The following is a 17,986-nucleotide window of genomic DNA, read 5'->3' as shown; positions in this document are numbered from 1 at the left end:
TCTAGCTGTTACAACCGGGACTAAAGGGGCTCTTTAGTCCCGATTGATATTACTAACCAGGACTAACGCTCCCGTCGAAAGTGGCCATCGGTGGTGGCCGTTTGATCCAGGACTAAAACTCTTCTAGTCCCGAGTCCAAAAACGACCAAGACATGTAGCTGGCTGGAAAGCCGTTTCTCTACTTAGTGTTCATCTGCAAATACTCCCTAGTAAAAGCAAGATTTATTTCAAATTTATAATGCCAAGTAAATTTTAAACATTCAAATACTTTTTAGCCGTTCGTCATGTCGCTGTGTTGATACCATGTCACCGAACACCATAAACTTGAGCCAATGTTGAAAAGGTAGTGGGTTGAGGGTTAAAAACTAGAGTCGGCCTATACTGAGTGTAAAATAGGCTTATGTAAATGAATAGCTTGTTGTCCTCCATACCATCTGCCTATGGTGGAAATCAGTTGAGTGCGTATACTCAGTTCATGACAAAGTGAAATTCGTCTGCACTCTGTAGCATGGAAAGGAGCGGTTTGTTAGCGTGTTGGCTAAAATGTCACGGCCGAAACCCACAGTTTTGTTTAGAGTTTTACTAATTTCCGATATGAATTAAGCTACGTAGATCCCCGTGTTGTTCTGTAGAACAAATCTTCTCGACATGTTCACATCGAACGAGTTCAAACCATTTCATACGGCGCGGCGAAAAGCAACTAGTTGGTGACCGGATTGCCGTCTCCGGTAATCACATCCATCAAACCATTCGTTACGTCATGGGCATTGGTGCAAGTTCATACTACTGTAGCAAGCGGAAAGGCCACTATATAATCCCATGCACGACTAACCTCAATCACCTCAAAGCATCAAGCAAAGCAGAGCACAGGAAATAAGAAAAACAGAGTGAGCTTGAGCATTTCCTTTTTCAGGGAAGGAAAGATGGTCTCTGCCAGAGCTGCAGCCGCCATGGCGATCTTCGTCCTGGTTGCTCTCTCCACCTCCCACATGGCGTTCTCCCTCCGCCCCGGCGCCGGCCTCGGCGTGTGCCGCGCCAGCGGCTACCTCCCCGGCCGGTCCGGCAACTGCGAGAAGAGCAACGACCCGGACTGCTGCGAGGACGGCAAGAAGTACCCGCAGTACCGCTGCTCGCCGCCGGTGACGGCGAGCACCAAGGCCGTGCTGACGCTCAACAGCTTCGAGAAGGGCAAGGACGGCGGCGGCCCGTCGGAGTGCGACAACGCGTACCACAGCGACGAGGAGAAGGTGGTGGCGCTCTCCACGGGGTGGTTCAGCAACATGGCGCGCTGCGGGCACCGCATCAAGATCTCCGCCAACGGCAACTCCGTGTACGCCAAGGTGGTGGACGAGTGCGACTCCGTCCACGGCTGCGACGACGAGCACAACTTCGAGCCGCCCTGCGACAACAACATCGTCGACGCATCGCCGGCGGTCTGGGACGCTCTGGGGCTCGACCAGAGCCTCGGCATGGTGGACATCACATGGTCCGAGGAGTGAGTAGTTGAAGATTGTCTGTTCTCTGTATAGTGATGGTGCATGCTGTGTATTGAACTATTGATAGAGGTATTGGTAGTCGCGGGCTCATTTCCCTGTCCTGTATGCCGTGATATTCTGCATATATGGAATAAAAAGGTATGGCGCATCTTTTCTACGAGGCGCATTTCTGCCGTCCATTTCATCAAGAAATTAATCTACCGGAACAACCATGTTGCCTGCACGCATGTTGTGGAATTATTCGTTGGTCATGCGTTTGGATGCAGATATTCAGGCTCGGAATTTCGAAATTGGCATTGGCAGCTCCAAGTGCCGGCTGTTTGGATGTCCTGAAATTCGGAATTGAAAATCAAGCCCAGTACCAACCGGTATTTATCCTACCATCATCCCAACACCCTCAATGCTGAGCCAAACCCCTTTGTATTCGCCGGTATTGTCTTCTTCCCGTCCCTCGCATCTCTCTCGCACCCCTTCCTCCTATGTGAGCTGCGCCACCACCCTCCCCTCCCCCCTTCACCGATGAGTCATGCTGCCCTCTCCTCTCTCCCCAGGCGAGCCGTGCCGCCCTCCTCCTCCCTCCCTCTATCAACAGCCCACGCCGCCCCTCTACTCCATGGACAGCGAATCTAGATGCTTGGAGGAGCTCTGGGGTAGGAAACTCGAGCATGATAGTGGCGAATCTAGATGCTTGGAGGAGCTCTGGGGTAGGAAACTCGAGCATGATCGTAGCAAGGAGGAGCTCCGCATTGAGGCTCCTCGGTCTCCCACCTCTCTCCCATGCGGCCATGCCTGGGCAGCAGCAGGTGCTCCCCTCCTCTTCTCCGCTGTTGAGCTGCAGTGCACCGCTCCCTTCGCCATCGAGCTGAGGGCCGCGCTGCTTCCCTCGCCACCGGATCGGGCACCCCTTCCTCCAACGTCCACGCTGCTCCCTTTTCTCCATGGGCGGCGGCAGAAGCTCCACGACCAAGCAGAGAGTTGGACGGTGGAGAGAGGATAGATGAGCTATTTCTTCCTTTTGCACATCCAAACTTGTATCTTCTTACAATTCCAAAAGGGAATACAATGGCCATGCAAACAATAGAATTTGAATTGTGGACCTTTTCAATACCATGGATGAATTGGTATTGAACCTAATTCAATGCCAAGTCCTCCGACACCCAAATGCAGGGAAATTATGATTTCTAATTGCTTATTAAAATGAACATATGTGTTGTACTAATGACCTAAAGAAAGAAGTCTCTTTTTAGCCCAACTATAGGTCGAGTAAAGTTATCAAGTTTAAACTATAAATTATTTCTTTCCAACCTTACTCTAAAATTTATTTATTTTTTCAACCTTACTCTAAAATTTAGAGTGCTTGGTGATGTGGTCTTGATGTGACCGTGTGAATACATGAGATGAGGGCTAAAATAGCTAGTATATTTTAAAGGAAGAAGTCCATTTTTGGCCATCCAACTATCATCTTGGTTTGATTTGGACCATCAAACTGCAAAACCAGGCATCTTTGACCATCCAACTATTAAAACCATTCATATTTGGCCATTGGGCTGTTTTGGTGGGTGGTTTTACTGATGTGGCTGACATATGGCTTTAGGGCCTACTTGTCAGCATTATCTTTGTCCCATTCCTCCCCTTCTCTCTCTTCCTTCTCCTCTTCCCCTCTGCCGACGTCTCTCCCTCTCCCCGATCCTCTGTCGTACCCCTCCCTCCCATCCCCTCTCCCGCAACCTGTGCTCGCCCAGGGGTGCATGCGCCAGGGTGGGGTGCAGCGTGGCTGGCGACGGCGTAGGTGCGCGGGGCCTCGCGGCACAGGCCGTTGGAGCAGCACAACGACGTGGCGCTGGGCGATGGCGGGCAGTAGCCCGAGCCCAACCACAATGCTTCCACTCCCCTCAACCGACCTCATCCCCAACCTCACCCCCCGCAGCCTCATTGTGACCTGCGGGTGGAGCTCCAGGCAGTGGTGGCTCGGGAGGATGGGAATTCGTCGATTAGGTGGACAAGCTTCGGGGGAGGGGATGGGGCGAATTTTGCCGGCGCACGAGCTCGGAGCGGCGATGGCAATGGCAGATGGAAAACTCATGATTCCCAGTGGCGGGGCTACCGGTGCTTGGCGTGTAGTGGTCGAGGAACAACCTTGGGAGGTGGAGGAGGTTCCAGCCAAGTCGATTCGAGAAAAGGAGGAGACGGTAGTGGATTTGAGCAGTGGATGGAAGAGGCTCGGCCTTTTTCGTTTCTTTGCCGTGGACGCCGGCAGCGAAGGTGCTCCGGGTCCTTGAGTTCGCGGTGGGCTGCTGAGGGCCGTGCCACGCTGTGCGAGTGTGCGGAGGAGGCTGTCCCGGTGTGGTAGGGAAGATGATGACCGTCGGGCACGACGATGTCCGTGGCTGCACAGCTCGCAAGCGGGCGCTCTAGCGGCGATGGCGGGCAGGAGAGAGGAGAAAGGGGAAGGAAGGGAGAAAAGGAGAAAGAAGAGGAAAGAAAGTTCACATGTGGGGCCTACTGGTATGTGTCAGCCACGTCAGCAAAACCGCCCATCAAATACACCGAATGGTAAATGTAAACGGTTTTGATAGTTGAATGGTAAAAGATTTCTAGTTGTGGTGTTCAATGGTCGAAACCAAACCCGCACGATAACTGGATGGTCAAAAATAGAATTCTTCCTATTTTAAAAATATCTTTAAAACTTTTGGTTTTTCATGCTAAGTGCTATGGAGTATCTATGGCATAAATATTTATATATTCGAAGTAAATTATTCATTATCTATTTAAAAACACTAAATAAAACAATTTATTGTGTGCTAATTAGACTTCTACATTCCATAAGAGAGGCAAATGATATTTTAATTATTGTATACTAACTTTTTTCGAATTATAAGTCGTTTTAGCCTTGACCTAATTCAAATTTGTCTAACTTTGACTAAGTTTATAAAAAAAATAATAGAATGCATGTATCATATCAAATAAATGAACTTTCAAGATTTATTTCATTTTATATCTAATGAAACTAGTTTGATGATGTAGATATTTGTGCGAGTTTTAATAAATTTGGTCGTAGCTATATCAGTTTAAGTTAGGACTTCCCTCAAGAAAGTTCAACTGAGCAAAAAGCTGCATTTAGATTTTTCTCTTAGTTGTTTAAAGGAATATACTAAATTTCCAAATTGAGGCACCGTTTCCAAATTTTGTTAATTTATGATGACTTTGGTTTAGAAATTGTGCATGGGATTAATAAGTAACCTAAATAAATGAGTACGGACTTTCGTTTGATCAACGTAATGAAAAAAGGGTTTATTTTAGTTTTATACAATATCTGTTTTTGAATGTTATACCTTATTTCACTTACGAAAACTTAATTTCATCTGCAAATACTCCTTGCTAAAAGCAAGATTTATTTCAAATTTATAATGCCAAGTAAATTTTAAACATTCAAATACTTTTTAGCCGTTCGTCATGTCGCTGTGTTGATACCATGTCACCGAACACCATAAACTTGAGCCAATGTTGAAAAGGTAGTGGGTTGAGGGTTAAAAACTAGAGTCGGCCTATACTGAGTGTAAAATAGGCTTATGTAAATGAATAGCTTGTTGTCCTCCATACCATCTGCCTATGGTGGAAATCAGTTGAGTGCGTATACTCAGTTCATGACAAAGTGAAATTCGTCTGCACTCTGTAGCATGGAAAGGAGCGGTTTGTTAGCGTGTTGGCTAAAATGTCACGGCCGAAACCCACAGTTTTGTTTAGAGTTTTACTAATTTCCGATATGAATTAAGCTACGTAGATCCCCGTGTTGTTCTGTAGAACAAATCTTCTCGACATGTTCACATCGAACGAGTTCAAACCATTTCATACGGCGCGGCGAAAAGCAACTAGTTGGTGACCGGATTGCCGTCTCCGGTAATCACATCCATCAAACCATTCGTTACGTCATGGGCATTGGTGCAAGTTCATACTACTGTAGCAAGCGGAAAGGCCACTATATAATCCCATGCACGACTAACCTCAATCACCTCAAAGCATCAAGCAAAGCAGAGCACAGGAAATAAGAAAAACAGAGTGAGCTTGAGCATTTCCTTTTTCAGGGAAGGAAAGATGGTCTCTGCCAGAGCTGCAGCCGCCATGGCGATCTTCGTCCTGGTTGCTCTCTCCACCTCCCACATGGCGTTCTCCCTCCGCCCCGGCGCCGGCCTCGGCGTGTGCCGCGCCAGCGGCTACCTCCCCGGCCGGTCCGGCAACTGCGAGAAGAGCAACGACCCGGACTGCTGCGAGGACGGCAAGAAGTACCCGCAGTACCGCTGCTCGCCGCCGGTGACGGCGAGCACCAAGGCCGTGCTGACGCTCAACAGCTTCGAGAAGGGCAAGGACGGCGGCGGCCCGTCGGAGTGCGACAACGCGTACCACAGCGACGAGGAGAAGGTGGTGGCGCTCTCCACGGGGTGGTTCAGCAACATGGCGCGCTGCGGGCACCGCATCAAGATCTCCGCCAACGGCAACTCCGTGTACGCCAAGGTGGTGGACGAGTGCGACTCCGTCCACGGCTGCGACGACGAGCACAACTTCGAGCCGCCCTGCGACAACAACATCGTCGACGCATCGCCGGCGGTCTGGGACGCTCTGGGGCTCGACCAGAGCCTCGGCATGGTGGACATCACATGGTCCGAGGAGTGAGTAGTTGAAGATTGTCTGTTCTCTGTATAGTGATGGTGCATGCTGTGTATTGAACTATTGATAGAGGTATTGGTAGTCGCGGGCTCATTTCCCTGTCCTGTATGCCGTGATATTCTGCATATATGGAATAAAAAGGTATGGCGCATCTTTTCTACGAGGCGCATTTCTGCCGTCCATTTCATCAAGAAATTAATCTACCGGAACAACCATGTTGCCTGCACGCATGTTGCGGAATTATTCGTTGGTCATGCGCTTGGATGCAGATATTCAGGCTCAAAATTCGAAATTGGCATAGGCAGCTCCATGTACGGCTGTTTGGATGTACTGAAATTCGGAATTAAAAATTAAGCCCAGCACCAACCGATATTCATCCTACCATCATCCCAACACCCTCGATGCTGAGCCAAACCCCTTTGTATTCGCCGGTATTGTCTTCTTCCCGTCCCTCGCATCTCTCTTGCACCCCTTCCTCCTATGTGAGCTGCGCCACCACCCTCCCCTCCCCCTTCACCAATGAGTCACGCTGCCCTCTCCTCCCTCCCCAGGCGAGCCGCGCCACCCTCCTCCTCCCTCCCTCTATTAACCGCCCACGCCATCCCTCTGCTCCATGGACGGCAAATCTAGCTGGCATGGAGGAGCTCTAGGGTAGGAAACTCGAGCATGATAGTAGCAAGGAGGAGCTCCGCATTGAGGCTCCTCTGTCTCCCACCTCTCTCCCATGCGACCATACCTGGGCAGCAGCAGGTGCTCCCCTCGTCTTCTCTGTTGTTGAGCTGCAGTGCACTGCTCCCTTCACCATCGAGCTGGGGGCCGCGCCACATCCCTCGCCACCGGACCGGGCGCCCCTTCCTCCAACGTCCACACCGCTCCCTTTTCTCCATGGGTGGTGGCAGAAGCTCCGCGACCAAGCAGAGGGTTGGACGGTGGAGAGAGGATAGATGAGCTATTTTTCCTTAATGTAGCACTGGCCTGATCTTCTGAAAAGTAATGATAAATTCGATTGGTGGAGACTCGACGTTGATGATCCGGGCTTCTAATCAGACACGATTCGAATCCCTACAACCGCTACACTGCTGCTCCATTGGGTATCAACCAAGCACAACTTGATTGACCTTACCGAGAAGGCTTTCCCTCCAAGCGAATCGAAAGATACAAGCAAGAAAGTGTAAACATGCTATCTGATATTGTAGATATGAATGAAGTAAGAAGGGTTCAAGCTCTCAATTCGAAAGGACTAATTGACACAGTCTAGGAGAACAAGAATAGGGGCCCTGGATCACTGTAAAAGAACTTGTCGCCACGGTTACAACGAATCAATCTCAGTTTCTCAAAGGAAAACTAGAACTAAATAATACCCGAGTTTCTAAGGCTGCGGCTACTAAGTTTATATCAAAAGGGGTGAACTAAGGTTGGGGGCGACTAGGAAGGGGAGCGCCCACAACTTGGGCTTAAGGCCCGACACGATACAAGGCCAAGTTGGCCCAAAACTGGTGATGCAGCACCTTGTTGTGGTCTTACAGGATGGTCCACAAACGTTCTAGAGCTAGGACTAGAACCAAAAGAACGGTGTCGTCGTCCCCATTTCAACGCATCAAAGAACGCCTCGTTTTGATGTCTTATGAGGGAGATATGACTTAAACCGTGCAGGGGTGTTGGCTGAATCCGAAACGAACGCGACGACCGAGTTGGTGACGAACTGTAACTTGGGGAAGACCATGACTCGTGTGTGTCTACTATGGCGATGTCCTCATCATCCTCCCCTTCTTGAATTGGAGTCATCGTCGACTCCATCCCATCATCAATCTCCTGCAAAAGGTTAGACATAGTAGGATGCAAAGTACGAGATATAGGATTATCGGTAACACAAACATCTCGACAAAGCATAGTATAGCAAGGTGCATCATGATTATCACATAAGGCAGCAGTAGGTGGCAAGATAAACACCCTCTTCTAACTTAATCCCATGATGTGTAGCATGAGATGGAACTAATGCATGATCATTCTTAACAATTTCAGCAAGCTCGTTATGATGTTTCCTAATATCCGAAGGAGATAAAGGAAGGAAAGTAATATTTCTGTTTTGATGCATAAAAGGATATTTATTAGTTCTACCATGGTGTAAAGCATCAACATCAAATTCCCATGGACAACCTAACAAAAGAGAGCATGCTTGCATAGGTACAACATCAAAATCAGCATAGTCATTATATGAGCCAATAGAAAAATGCACATGCGCTGATCTAGTTACCTTTATCTTACCACTATTGTTGAACCATTGTAGGTGGCACAGATGCGGGTGTGCACGTGTGGTCAAACCAAGTTTCTCGACCAGATCTGAACTCACCAAATTGTTGCAACTCCTACTATCAATAATGGTGAGAACACGGCGATCCTTGACGATGAGAAACATGTGGAACAAATTATGATGTTGGAGCTTCTCTTCCTCATGTCCCAGTTGGAAAGTCAACACTTGCTGCACAAGAAGGCTCTCATAACCCGCCGAGGCAGCCAGAGAATCAATGGCAACCTCCTCCTCGTTATTCGCTTCATCTGCAACAATGTTAGTAGCAAGACCAATTCATCTTCAATATCACTAGCACTTACATATCCTGTGCCATCAGTGGTGGCTATGTAAGCATGAAGATTTGGGCAATCCTTCATGACATGTCCAATGCCCTTGCAGCGGTGGCACACAATTTTGTTGGAGCTGTTCGATGACGCACCAGGGGCCATAGCTTTCTTCTGCGGTTGGAACTGCACAGGAGACAAATTGCTCACCTCGGAAGCATGTGTAGTAGCAGACGGTGTCGCTGGGGGCTGGGCAACAGAAGCCTTGGGCTTGTCGACGTCGGAACATTGCTGCAGAAAAGATCGTCCAGGGTTCGACCTAAAAGTGTGTTGTTGACGATGTCCCTGTACTTCTCTTTCAGCTTTAAGAGTAAGATGATATAATTGGTTGAACCTGTTCCAACCTTTATAATCAAGAATATCCTATATATCACGATTCAAACCACCAAAGAATCTAGCACAAGTATCTTCATCATCCTCATGTATATCACAACGTGCTAGACCAATGAGCAATTCCTGATAATATTCTTCTACTCCTTTTTCACCTTGTTTTAAAGTTTGCAGTTTCATACGCAAATCACGTTGGTAATAAGGAGGAACAAAATGAGATTCCATACATTGTTTTAAAACATTCCAAGTCTGAGGTACAGCATTGGCATTATTATTATTATTGCAAAGATCATTCCACCAAAAGAGAGTAAAACCAGTAAACTCACTAGTAGCAAGCCTAACTCTATGCTCAGCAGGAACTAAATGAGAATTAATTTTTTGTTCAACAGCAAGTTCCCAATCTAAATAAGCCTCAGGATTAGCATTACCAACAAAAGGAATCATGGTAAATTTAATTTTAGCAAAAGGATCATTATTACCATGGTGATGATTATTACCTCCCATACCACGATGATTAAGCTGAAGACGGTCCATGTCACGTGCATCATTATCAAGATCAGCGTCATCATCATTCTCCATACCATCATCATGAGGGGTGGGTTGGCGTGGCGGCACTGGGGTAGGTCGTTGCTCAACATGTTCAATCTGGGTAACCAGAATGTTAATGTTGCGCATCAAGTCATCAAACTTCCCGTCGATATAGGTGCACTGGTCAGCAAGAAACTTCGTAAGCTCATCCTTGGACACACACTCATTGAAGTCCGAAGGGGACTCCACTCCTTTCCCATTCCCTGAAATGGTTAGAAGATAGCAAAAGACAACACAAAAGTATTATCCCTATCAACTAGCAACTAGCAACTAATGGGTGGTGGTGAAAATGGAAAGCAATATCTCAAACGACTTACTACCATCTTGAAAGTGTTCTTACCAATGCCAATAGGGTAGTACAATCTGTTGTCAAGCTTGGGTGTAACAGTTGCAAGGTGAACCTGTACTGACAGGAGTATATGTGGAGCTTTGGGCAGGCACAATATGGTAGCAAGGAAAAACAATAGCCGAAGCAGATTAGCAAAGTTCAATAAGTATCCAAAGTACAAGTCACAGTTGCTGGCTAAGACATATCCCTAGACGTAGCACAATAAGATAGAATGAGCGACAGTGGATAGAACTCAAAGAACAAGCAACCAGCAACTCATGCAATTGTTTTTATTCTTTTCCCTGATTTTCCCTCCAGGACTAGTAGGAATCCACTTTTTTAATTTTCCCAAATATTTTTGTTATATTTTTTCTTTGAACAGGGGTCACACAAGATGGAACCACAAAAATTTTCACCTTAAACAGAGGTGTGACGTGGTCTACAGAAAAACAGGCACGTTTGCTGAAAACTGTGCAACAACTTAGAGGCTTGAAAACTCCCACTTCCAGATTTTTTTTTGGGAGAGCTGAGAATCGCAAAAATGCCGAACGGGCTGAATCATATGTGTAACTTTTCGTTCTCAAAATTTAAAAAAAAATTCACCTCAATCGGAGTTCCGAGCAAAAAGTTATGCCTATTTTAAGGAAGGTCGCCCGAATCAGGGATTCGGAAAGGCACAACGCGACTGGTAAGGCGGCAGCGACTAGGGCAAAGCATCCCTATCCATCCAACGCTAATCATGGCTAAGCAAAGCTTCTCAGCAAGCAATATAGGGGCACCAACGTCCCTGGTATGTAGCAAGTAGGTATTCGCCAAATGAATCAAGAAGGGCTGCAATGCAAAGGCGACACAATGCGGCTTGCAACATATCTGGGGATTGCACAACGAGAGTTCACACAAGATGGCTAGCGGGGCAAGTCAAGTAATGTGGGGGATCAACTTGTTGTTTGGGTAAAGGTGGATGGGACAGCGGTGGAAACAATCAAACAGCAACGGGCAGTTGAAACTACGACCACGAACACACTAAACCAGCAACAAGACTCGACTATGGACACAAACTCAACAAAGCAAATCTGAAATGGAAATTGCAAAGGCTAAAAAGGCGATAGGACAGCAAAAAGTGTAAATATTTTTGCGCTTTTTGTGGACTAACTGAATCTAAAGGGGAAACACGATAGTATACCTCACGGGTAACGTAGAATCCTGATACCACTTTATCACTTGATGTAGCACTGGCCTGATCTTCCGAAAGGTAATGATAAATTCGATTGGTGGAGACTCGACGTTGACGATCCGAGCTTCTAATCAGACACGATTCGAATCCCTGCAACTGCTACACCGCTGCTCCGTTGGTGATCAACCAAGCACAACTTGATTGACCTCACCGAGAAGGCTTTCCCTGCAAGCGAATCGAAAGACACAAACAAGAAAGTGTAAACACGAAATCCGATATTGCAGATATGAATGAAGTAAGAAGGGTTCAAGCTCTCAATTCGAAAGGACTAATCGACACAATCGAGGAGAACAAGAACAGGGATCCTGGATCACTGTCAAAGGACTTGTCGCCACAGTTACAACGAATCAATCTCAATTTCTCAAAAGAAAACTAGAACTAAACAAAACCTAAGTTTCTAAGGCACGGCTACTAAGTTTATATCAAAACGGACAAACTAAGGTTGGGGGCGACTAGGAAGGGGGGCGCCCACAACTTGGGCTTAAGGCAGGACACGATACAAGGCCAAGTTGGCCCAAAACTGGTGATGCAGCACCTTATCCTGGTCACATAAAATGATCCACGAACCTTTTGGAGCTAGGACCAGAACCAAAAGAACGGCTTCATCGTCCCCGTTCCAACGCATCAAAGAACGCCTCATTTCGATGTCGTATGAGGGAGATATGGCCGAAACCGTGCAGGAGTGTCGGCTGAATCCGAAACGAACGCGATGACCGAGTTGGTGATGAATTGTAACTTGGGGAAGACCATGACTCGTGCGTGTCCAGCATGGCGATGTCCTCATCATTCCTTTTGCACATCCAAACATGTATCTTCTTAGGATTCCAAAAGGGAATAGAATAGCCATCCAAACAATAGAATTTGAATTGTGGACCTTTTCAATACCATGGATGAATTGGTATTGAACCTAATTCAATGCCAAGTCCTCCAATATCGACACCCAAACGCAGGGAAATTATGATTTCTAATTGCTTATTAAAATGAACATATGTGTTGTACTGATGACCTAAAGGAAGAAGTCTCCTTTTAGCCCAACTATAGGTTGAGTAAAGTTATCAAGTTTAAACTATGAAATTATTTCCTTCCAACCATCAACTATTTATTTTTTCAACCTTACTCTAAAATTTAGAGTGCTCGGTGATGTGGTCTTGATGTGGCCGTGTGACGACATGAGATGAGGGCTAAAATAGCTATTATATTTTAAAGGAAGAAGTCCATTTTTGACCATCCAACTATCATCTTGGTTTGGTTTGGACCATCAAACTGCAAAACCAGACATCTTTGACCATCCAACTATTAAAACCATTCATATCAAATAAATGAACTTTCAAGGTTTATTTAAAATTTGTCTAACTTTGACTAAGTTTATAAAAAAATATAATAGCATGCATGTATCATATCAAATAAATGAACTTTCAAGGTTTATTTCATTTTATATCTAATGAAACTAGTTTGATGATGTAGATATTTGTGCGTGTTTTAATAAATTTGGTCGTAACTATATCAGTTTAACTTAGGACTTCCCTCAAGATAGTTCAACTGAGCAAAAAGCTGCATTTGGATTTTTCTCTTAGTTGTTTAAAGCAATATACTAAATTTCCAAATTGAGGCACCGTTTCCAAATTTTGTTAATTTATGATGACTTCAATTTTGTTTAGAAATTGTGCATGGGATTAATAAGTAACCTAAATAAATGAGTACGGACTTTCGTTTGATCAACGTAATGAAAAAAGGGTTTATTTTATTTTATACAATATCTGTTTTTTAATGTTATACCTTATTTCACTTACGAAAACTTAATTTCATCTGCAAATACTCCTTGCTAAAAACAAGATTTATTTCAAATTTATTATGCCAAGTAAATTTTAAACATTCAAATACTTTTGAGCCTTTGTTCATGTCGCTGTGCCAATACCATGTCACCGAACACCCTAAATTTGAGCCAATGTTGAAAAGGTTGAGGGTTAAAAACTAGAGCCGGCCTATACTGAGTGTAAAATGGGCTTATGTAAATGAATAGCTTATTGTCCTCCATAGCTGCTGGAGAAGCAGACATTGCATCTACCTATGGTGGAAATCAGTTGAGTGCGTATACTCAGTTCATGACAAAGTGAAATTAGCATGGAAAGGAGCGGTTTGTTAGCGTGTTGGCTAAAACCGAACTCACAGTTTTTTTTAGAGTTTTACTAATTTCCGATATGATTTAAGCTACGTAGATCCCGTGTTGTTGTGTAGAACAAATCTTCTCCACATGTTCACATCGAAAGAGTTTAAACCATTTCATACGGCGCGGCGAAAAGCAACTAGTTGGTGACCGGATTGCCGTCTCCGGTAATCACATCCATCAAACCATTCGTTACGTCATGGGCATTGGTGCAAGTTCATACTACTGTAGCAAGCGGAAAGGCCACTATATAATCCCATGCACGACTAACCTCAATCACCTCAAAGCATCTAGCAAAGCAGAGCACAGGAAATAAGAAAAACAGAGTGAGCTTAAGCATTTCCTTTTTCAGGGAAGGAAAGATGGTCTCTGCCAGAGCTGCAGCCGCCATGGCGATCTTCGTCCTGGTTGCTCTCTCCACCTCCCACATGGCGTTCTCCCTCCGCCCCGGCGCCGGCCTCGGCGTGTGCCGCGCCAGCGGCTACCTCCCCGGCCGGTCCGGCAACTGCGAGAAGAGCAACGACCCGGACTGCTGCGAGGACGGCAAGAAGTACCCGCAGTACCGCTGCTCGCCACCGGTGACGGCGAGCACCAAGGCCGTGCTGACGCTCAACAGCTTCGAGAAGGGCAAGGACGGCGGCGGCCCGTCGGAGTGCGACAACGCGTACCACAGCGACGAGGAGAAGGTGGTGGCGCTCTCCACGGGGTGGTTCAGCAACATGGCGCGCTGCGGGCACCGCATCAAGATTTCCGCCAACGGCAACTCCGTGTACGCCAAGGTGGTGGACGAGTGCGACTCCGTCCACGGCTGCGACGACGAGCACAACTTCGAGCCGCCCTGCGACAACAACATCGTCGACGCATCGCCGGCGGTCTGGGACGCCCTGGGGCTCGACCAGAGCCTCGGCATGGTGGACAGCACATGGTCCGAGGAGTGAGTAGTTGATGATTGTCTGTTCTCTGTATAGTGATGGTGCATGCTGTGTATTGAACTATTGATAGAGATATTGGTAGTCGCGGGCTCATTTCCCTGTCCTGTATGCCGTGATATTCTGCATATATGGAATAAAAGGTATGGCGCATCTTTTCTACTAGGCGCATTTCTGCCGTCCATTTCATTAAGAAATTAATCTACCGGAACAACCATGTTGCCTGCATGCATGTTGTGGAATTATTCGTTCGTCATGCGTTTGGATGCAGAGATATTCAGGCTCGGAATTCGGAATTGGTATTGGCAGATCCAAGTGTCGGCTGTTTGGATGTACTGAAATTCGGAATTGGAAATCAAGCCTAGTACCAACAGGTATTCCTCCTACCATCATCCCAACACCCTCAATGCTGAGCCAAACCACTCTGCGTTCGCCAATATTATCTTCTGCCCATCCCTTGCGTCTCTCTCGCACCCCTTCCTCCAATGTGAGCGGCGCCGTCACCCTCCCCTCCCCCCTTCACTGATGAGTCATGCTGCCCTCTCCTCCCTCCGCAGGCGAGCCGCGCCGCCCTCCTCCTCCCTCCCTCTGTCAACAGCCCACGTTGTCGGCTAGGCACCCCTGGGCCCACCAGAAGACTACGGACCCTCTCAAGGGGACGTACCCGAAATCTACTCGGACATGAAGACTACTCTGCAAGACGCGTAGGCTTCATGGTTTCCCCAAAGACTAGTCGGATAGGAAGGGGATTACTCTGCCAAGTTAGAGTAGGACTTTGTAATCGTGTTCGACTAGAACTCCACCCTGTAACTCTGCTCCTCCGAGTATATAAGGACGGGCAGGGATCCCCTCCAAACAACGAAGTACAACTCAATACAACCAACCTATAGGATGTAGGGTATTACGCGATCTAGCGGCCCGAACCTGTCTAAATCGTGTCCCTTGCGTCACCATCGACTCCTTGATTCTCGACGACACCCACCACACAAAAGACCACCTAGGGTACCCCTAGGCGGGTTGCTGGTCTAAAACACAGCTGGCCCGCCAGGTAGGGGAAGTTGCCGAGTTTCTACGCGCGAGATCGATGGCACCAGTCATCATCAAGCCTGCTTTCACCTTTGTCTTCGGATCCTGGCTTTGCATCGCCGATGGCGCTGGATCATTTCAGCGCCACGACCGGGAGAAGGAGCATCTCGACAAAAGCTTTTTTCAGTAAGAAATGGAAAATTTCGCTGAAAAAAACCAAGATTTCAACGTCAACAACAATGAGTTCCACTACGGCTCGGACTCGACCTCAACTCGGACTAGCCCGCGCGGGCTAACACCCAAGTCATCCCGCAAGTCAACTTCAACTTGAAGTCGATTCCCGTACAAACTCCGCAACGCAGCCGTGGTCCACCAAGATTTTCTCACTCGAACCCAATCTAAATTTGGGTTAGTCAAGGACTGCGACTATGACTCGGACTACGTCCAAGAAATTCCTTTATCAGGCCCAGCTCAAGGTTTGGTAGTTACTTCAACTTCGCAAGGCAGATTCGTTTATTGGCCTGGGATGAAGCCATCTTTCCTTGCCCAAGATTACGAGTCACGCCTTGTTGCTCACATAGACAACCTCCCATATCAAGAAGGCATCCCGCTTATTTCAAACCGCGAAGAAAGCACTACAGAGATTGCAACATCAAGCTCTAGAAGCTACTACCCAGACAGGGAAATTTTTGTCATCACAACACCAAATGATAATGTGGGCACCAACCAATAGAGAATTCCTCGACGGGTAGCACAACTCAATGATGTTTCAGAAGACGAGTCATCAGCTAACGCCCCGCAGGACGAAACCTCTGAACAGAGAAATCAAAGAAGGGCACGCAATACTACTCGGGCTAAACGTCGTCGACTACTAGCTACAAACATTCCCATTGTGAACCTTGAAAGGGCATTCGATGCAGTACAAGCTCGAGAGCACAACACTCCACTCGCAGCAATTGCTTCAATCAATCTCATATCAACTCTCATTGATAAAGACAATGAGTTAACAGCACAACTCGTGGCAAGGGGCAACGAGTTAATAGCGCAACTCGCAAAACAAGCTTATAAACTACTCGACAAGGAATCGCCAATCCCATCCATCCCTTGCAACTCAGTCAACCAGGAAGGCAGCAAGGACGTTGCAGTCCACGGTGGCAACCATGAGGCTCCAAGAAACAGTAACGAAGTAATCAACCAGCCGAGGCAATATAGCCAGAAGCACAACAGAGATGAACGCAAGGCCCCAAGGCAAAACAGGGATGCAGGAGAAGTCAGCTACACCAACTCAGCAAAGAGCCCTGGCCAACACAGAACCAACCATGAAGCTTCAATCTTCAGCGACCTAAGAGAGATAATCAATAGCAACCGTCGCCGCGAACACGAACGCGAAGTCGACGACTATAACCATTTCCCCACCTTCACCGAATGAGTAATGAAAACTAGATTGCCTAAGAAATTTAAGCCAACAGGGATCACCAAATACAATGGCAAGCAAGATCCAGTTCAATGGCTACGGTGCTACTCGCTAGCAGTTCAAGCAGCCGGCGGCAACGATGACACAAAGGTCATTCACTTCCCCATATGCATGGAACCCGCACCGTTAACATGGCTTGAGTCACTCAAACCCAGATCCATCGACTCCTGGGAGGATTTGACAAAGGCTTTTACCAATAATTACGCAGGCTCCATGTCTCGCCCAGGCAACAAAGTTGATCTAAGCTAAGTCAAGTAGAAGCACGGTGAGACACTCCACGGCTACCTATGTCGTTTCTTCAAAAAGAAGGTCATAATAGTTGACATTTCAAAAACAAACATCATCGAGTGCTTTCAAAATGGCCTCTATGACCGTCGAACTTACCAAGACTTTGGCAAACGTCATCCAGCCACCGTCAAGGACCTCAAAATCATGGTGCAACAATGGGCAGACAAAGAAGATTAAGAACTTGAGAGATTCGACTCTCATCACAACCGAAGTCGTGACAACAACAATCACGACCAAGACAGAAACCAAAACAATGATACTCGAAACAACTACTCAGGTAATCAAAATCGCAAGTGCAAGCTAGACAACACTGTCACAGCTATGACCAACTCAGGCAAGAAAGGGTCAAACAAATGCAATGAAGGGCTCTCCTTCACTGAGTTGCTCAAGAAACAATGCTCATGGCATCCAAACAGCAAACACTCAGTGATAGATTGCTACAGCATGCATCGAGTAATGCAAGAATTACCAGCACCACTCCCTCCTGAAGACTTCAGTAAGAACAAGGACAAGGGTAAAGACAAAATCGATAAAGACAACGAAGGCGAAGGCGAGTTCCAAACCACCTCCAAGATAGTTAACGTCATTTTTGGCGAAATCCCGGGTACCGCGTCCAAGCGGTCCAATAAGCTAGTACTCAAAGAGATCATGGCTATCGAGCTAGCAGCTCCCACACCACTCAAATGGTCTAAGGTACCCATAACTTTCAGCAGAAATGATCAATGGACAAGTCATCCTACCAGTCACTTTCAGCACCAAGGAACACTATCGAACCGAGTACATCAGGTTTGAGGTCGCCGACTTTGAAACTTCTTACCACGCCATACTCGGGA

General features: G+C 46.9%; 2 protein-coding genes across 2 annotated transcripts; both read left to right on the top strand.

Moving 5' to 3' along the window:
• The first annotated feature begins 539 nt into the window (after positions 1–539).
• LOC117840061 (uncharacterized) lies at positions 540–6,318 on the top strand. The gene is made up of 2 exons (XM_034720513.2): positions 540–1,492; positions 5,690–6,318. The coding sequence occupies exons 1-2, from the start codon at positions 924–926 to the stop codon at positions 6,162–6,164; spliced, it is 1,044 nt and encodes a 347-aa protein (XP_034576404.1). The 5' UTR covers positions 540–923; the 3' UTR covers positions 6,165–6,318.
• Positions 6,319–13,733: 7,415 nt separating this feature from the next.
• On the top strand, positions 13,734–14,583 carry LOC117840173 (putative ripening-related protein 5). Its single transcript, XM_034720633.2, has one exon. It carries the CDS (start codon positions 13,799–13,801, stop codon positions 14,372–14,374), a length of 576 nt encoding a protein of 191 aa, XP_034576524.1. The 5' UTR covers positions 13,734–13,798; the 3' UTR covers positions 14,375–14,583.
• Positions 14,584–17,986: the final 3,403 nt, after the last annotated feature.

This window comes from Setaria viridis, chromosome 9, assembly GCF_005286985.2.
Source record: "Setaria viridis chromosome 9, Setaria_viridis_v4.0, whole genome shotgun sequence".
NCBI lineage: Eukaryota > Viridiplantae > Streptophyta > Magnoliopsida > Poales > Poaceae > Setaria > Setaria viridis.
The sequence above is the reverse complement of the archived record's forward strand: the minus strand, read 5'-3'. Positions and strand labels throughout refer to the sequence as shown.

Excerpts from the sequence above, each read along its gene's own strand:
- LOC117840061 (XM_034720513.2), top strand. The coding sequence starts at position 924 with ATGGTCTCTGCCAGAGCTGCAGCCGCCATGGCGATCTTCGTCCTGGTT. Across the intron at positions 1,493-5,689 it reads GTGGACATCACATGGTCCGA|CGTGTGCCGCGCCAGCGGCT; the intron begins GGAGTGAGTAGT and ends CGCCGGCCTCGG.
- LOC117840173 (XM_034720633.2), top strand. The coding sequence starts at position 13,799 with ATGGTCTCTGCCAGAGCTGCAGCCGCCATGGCGATCTTCGTCCTGGTT.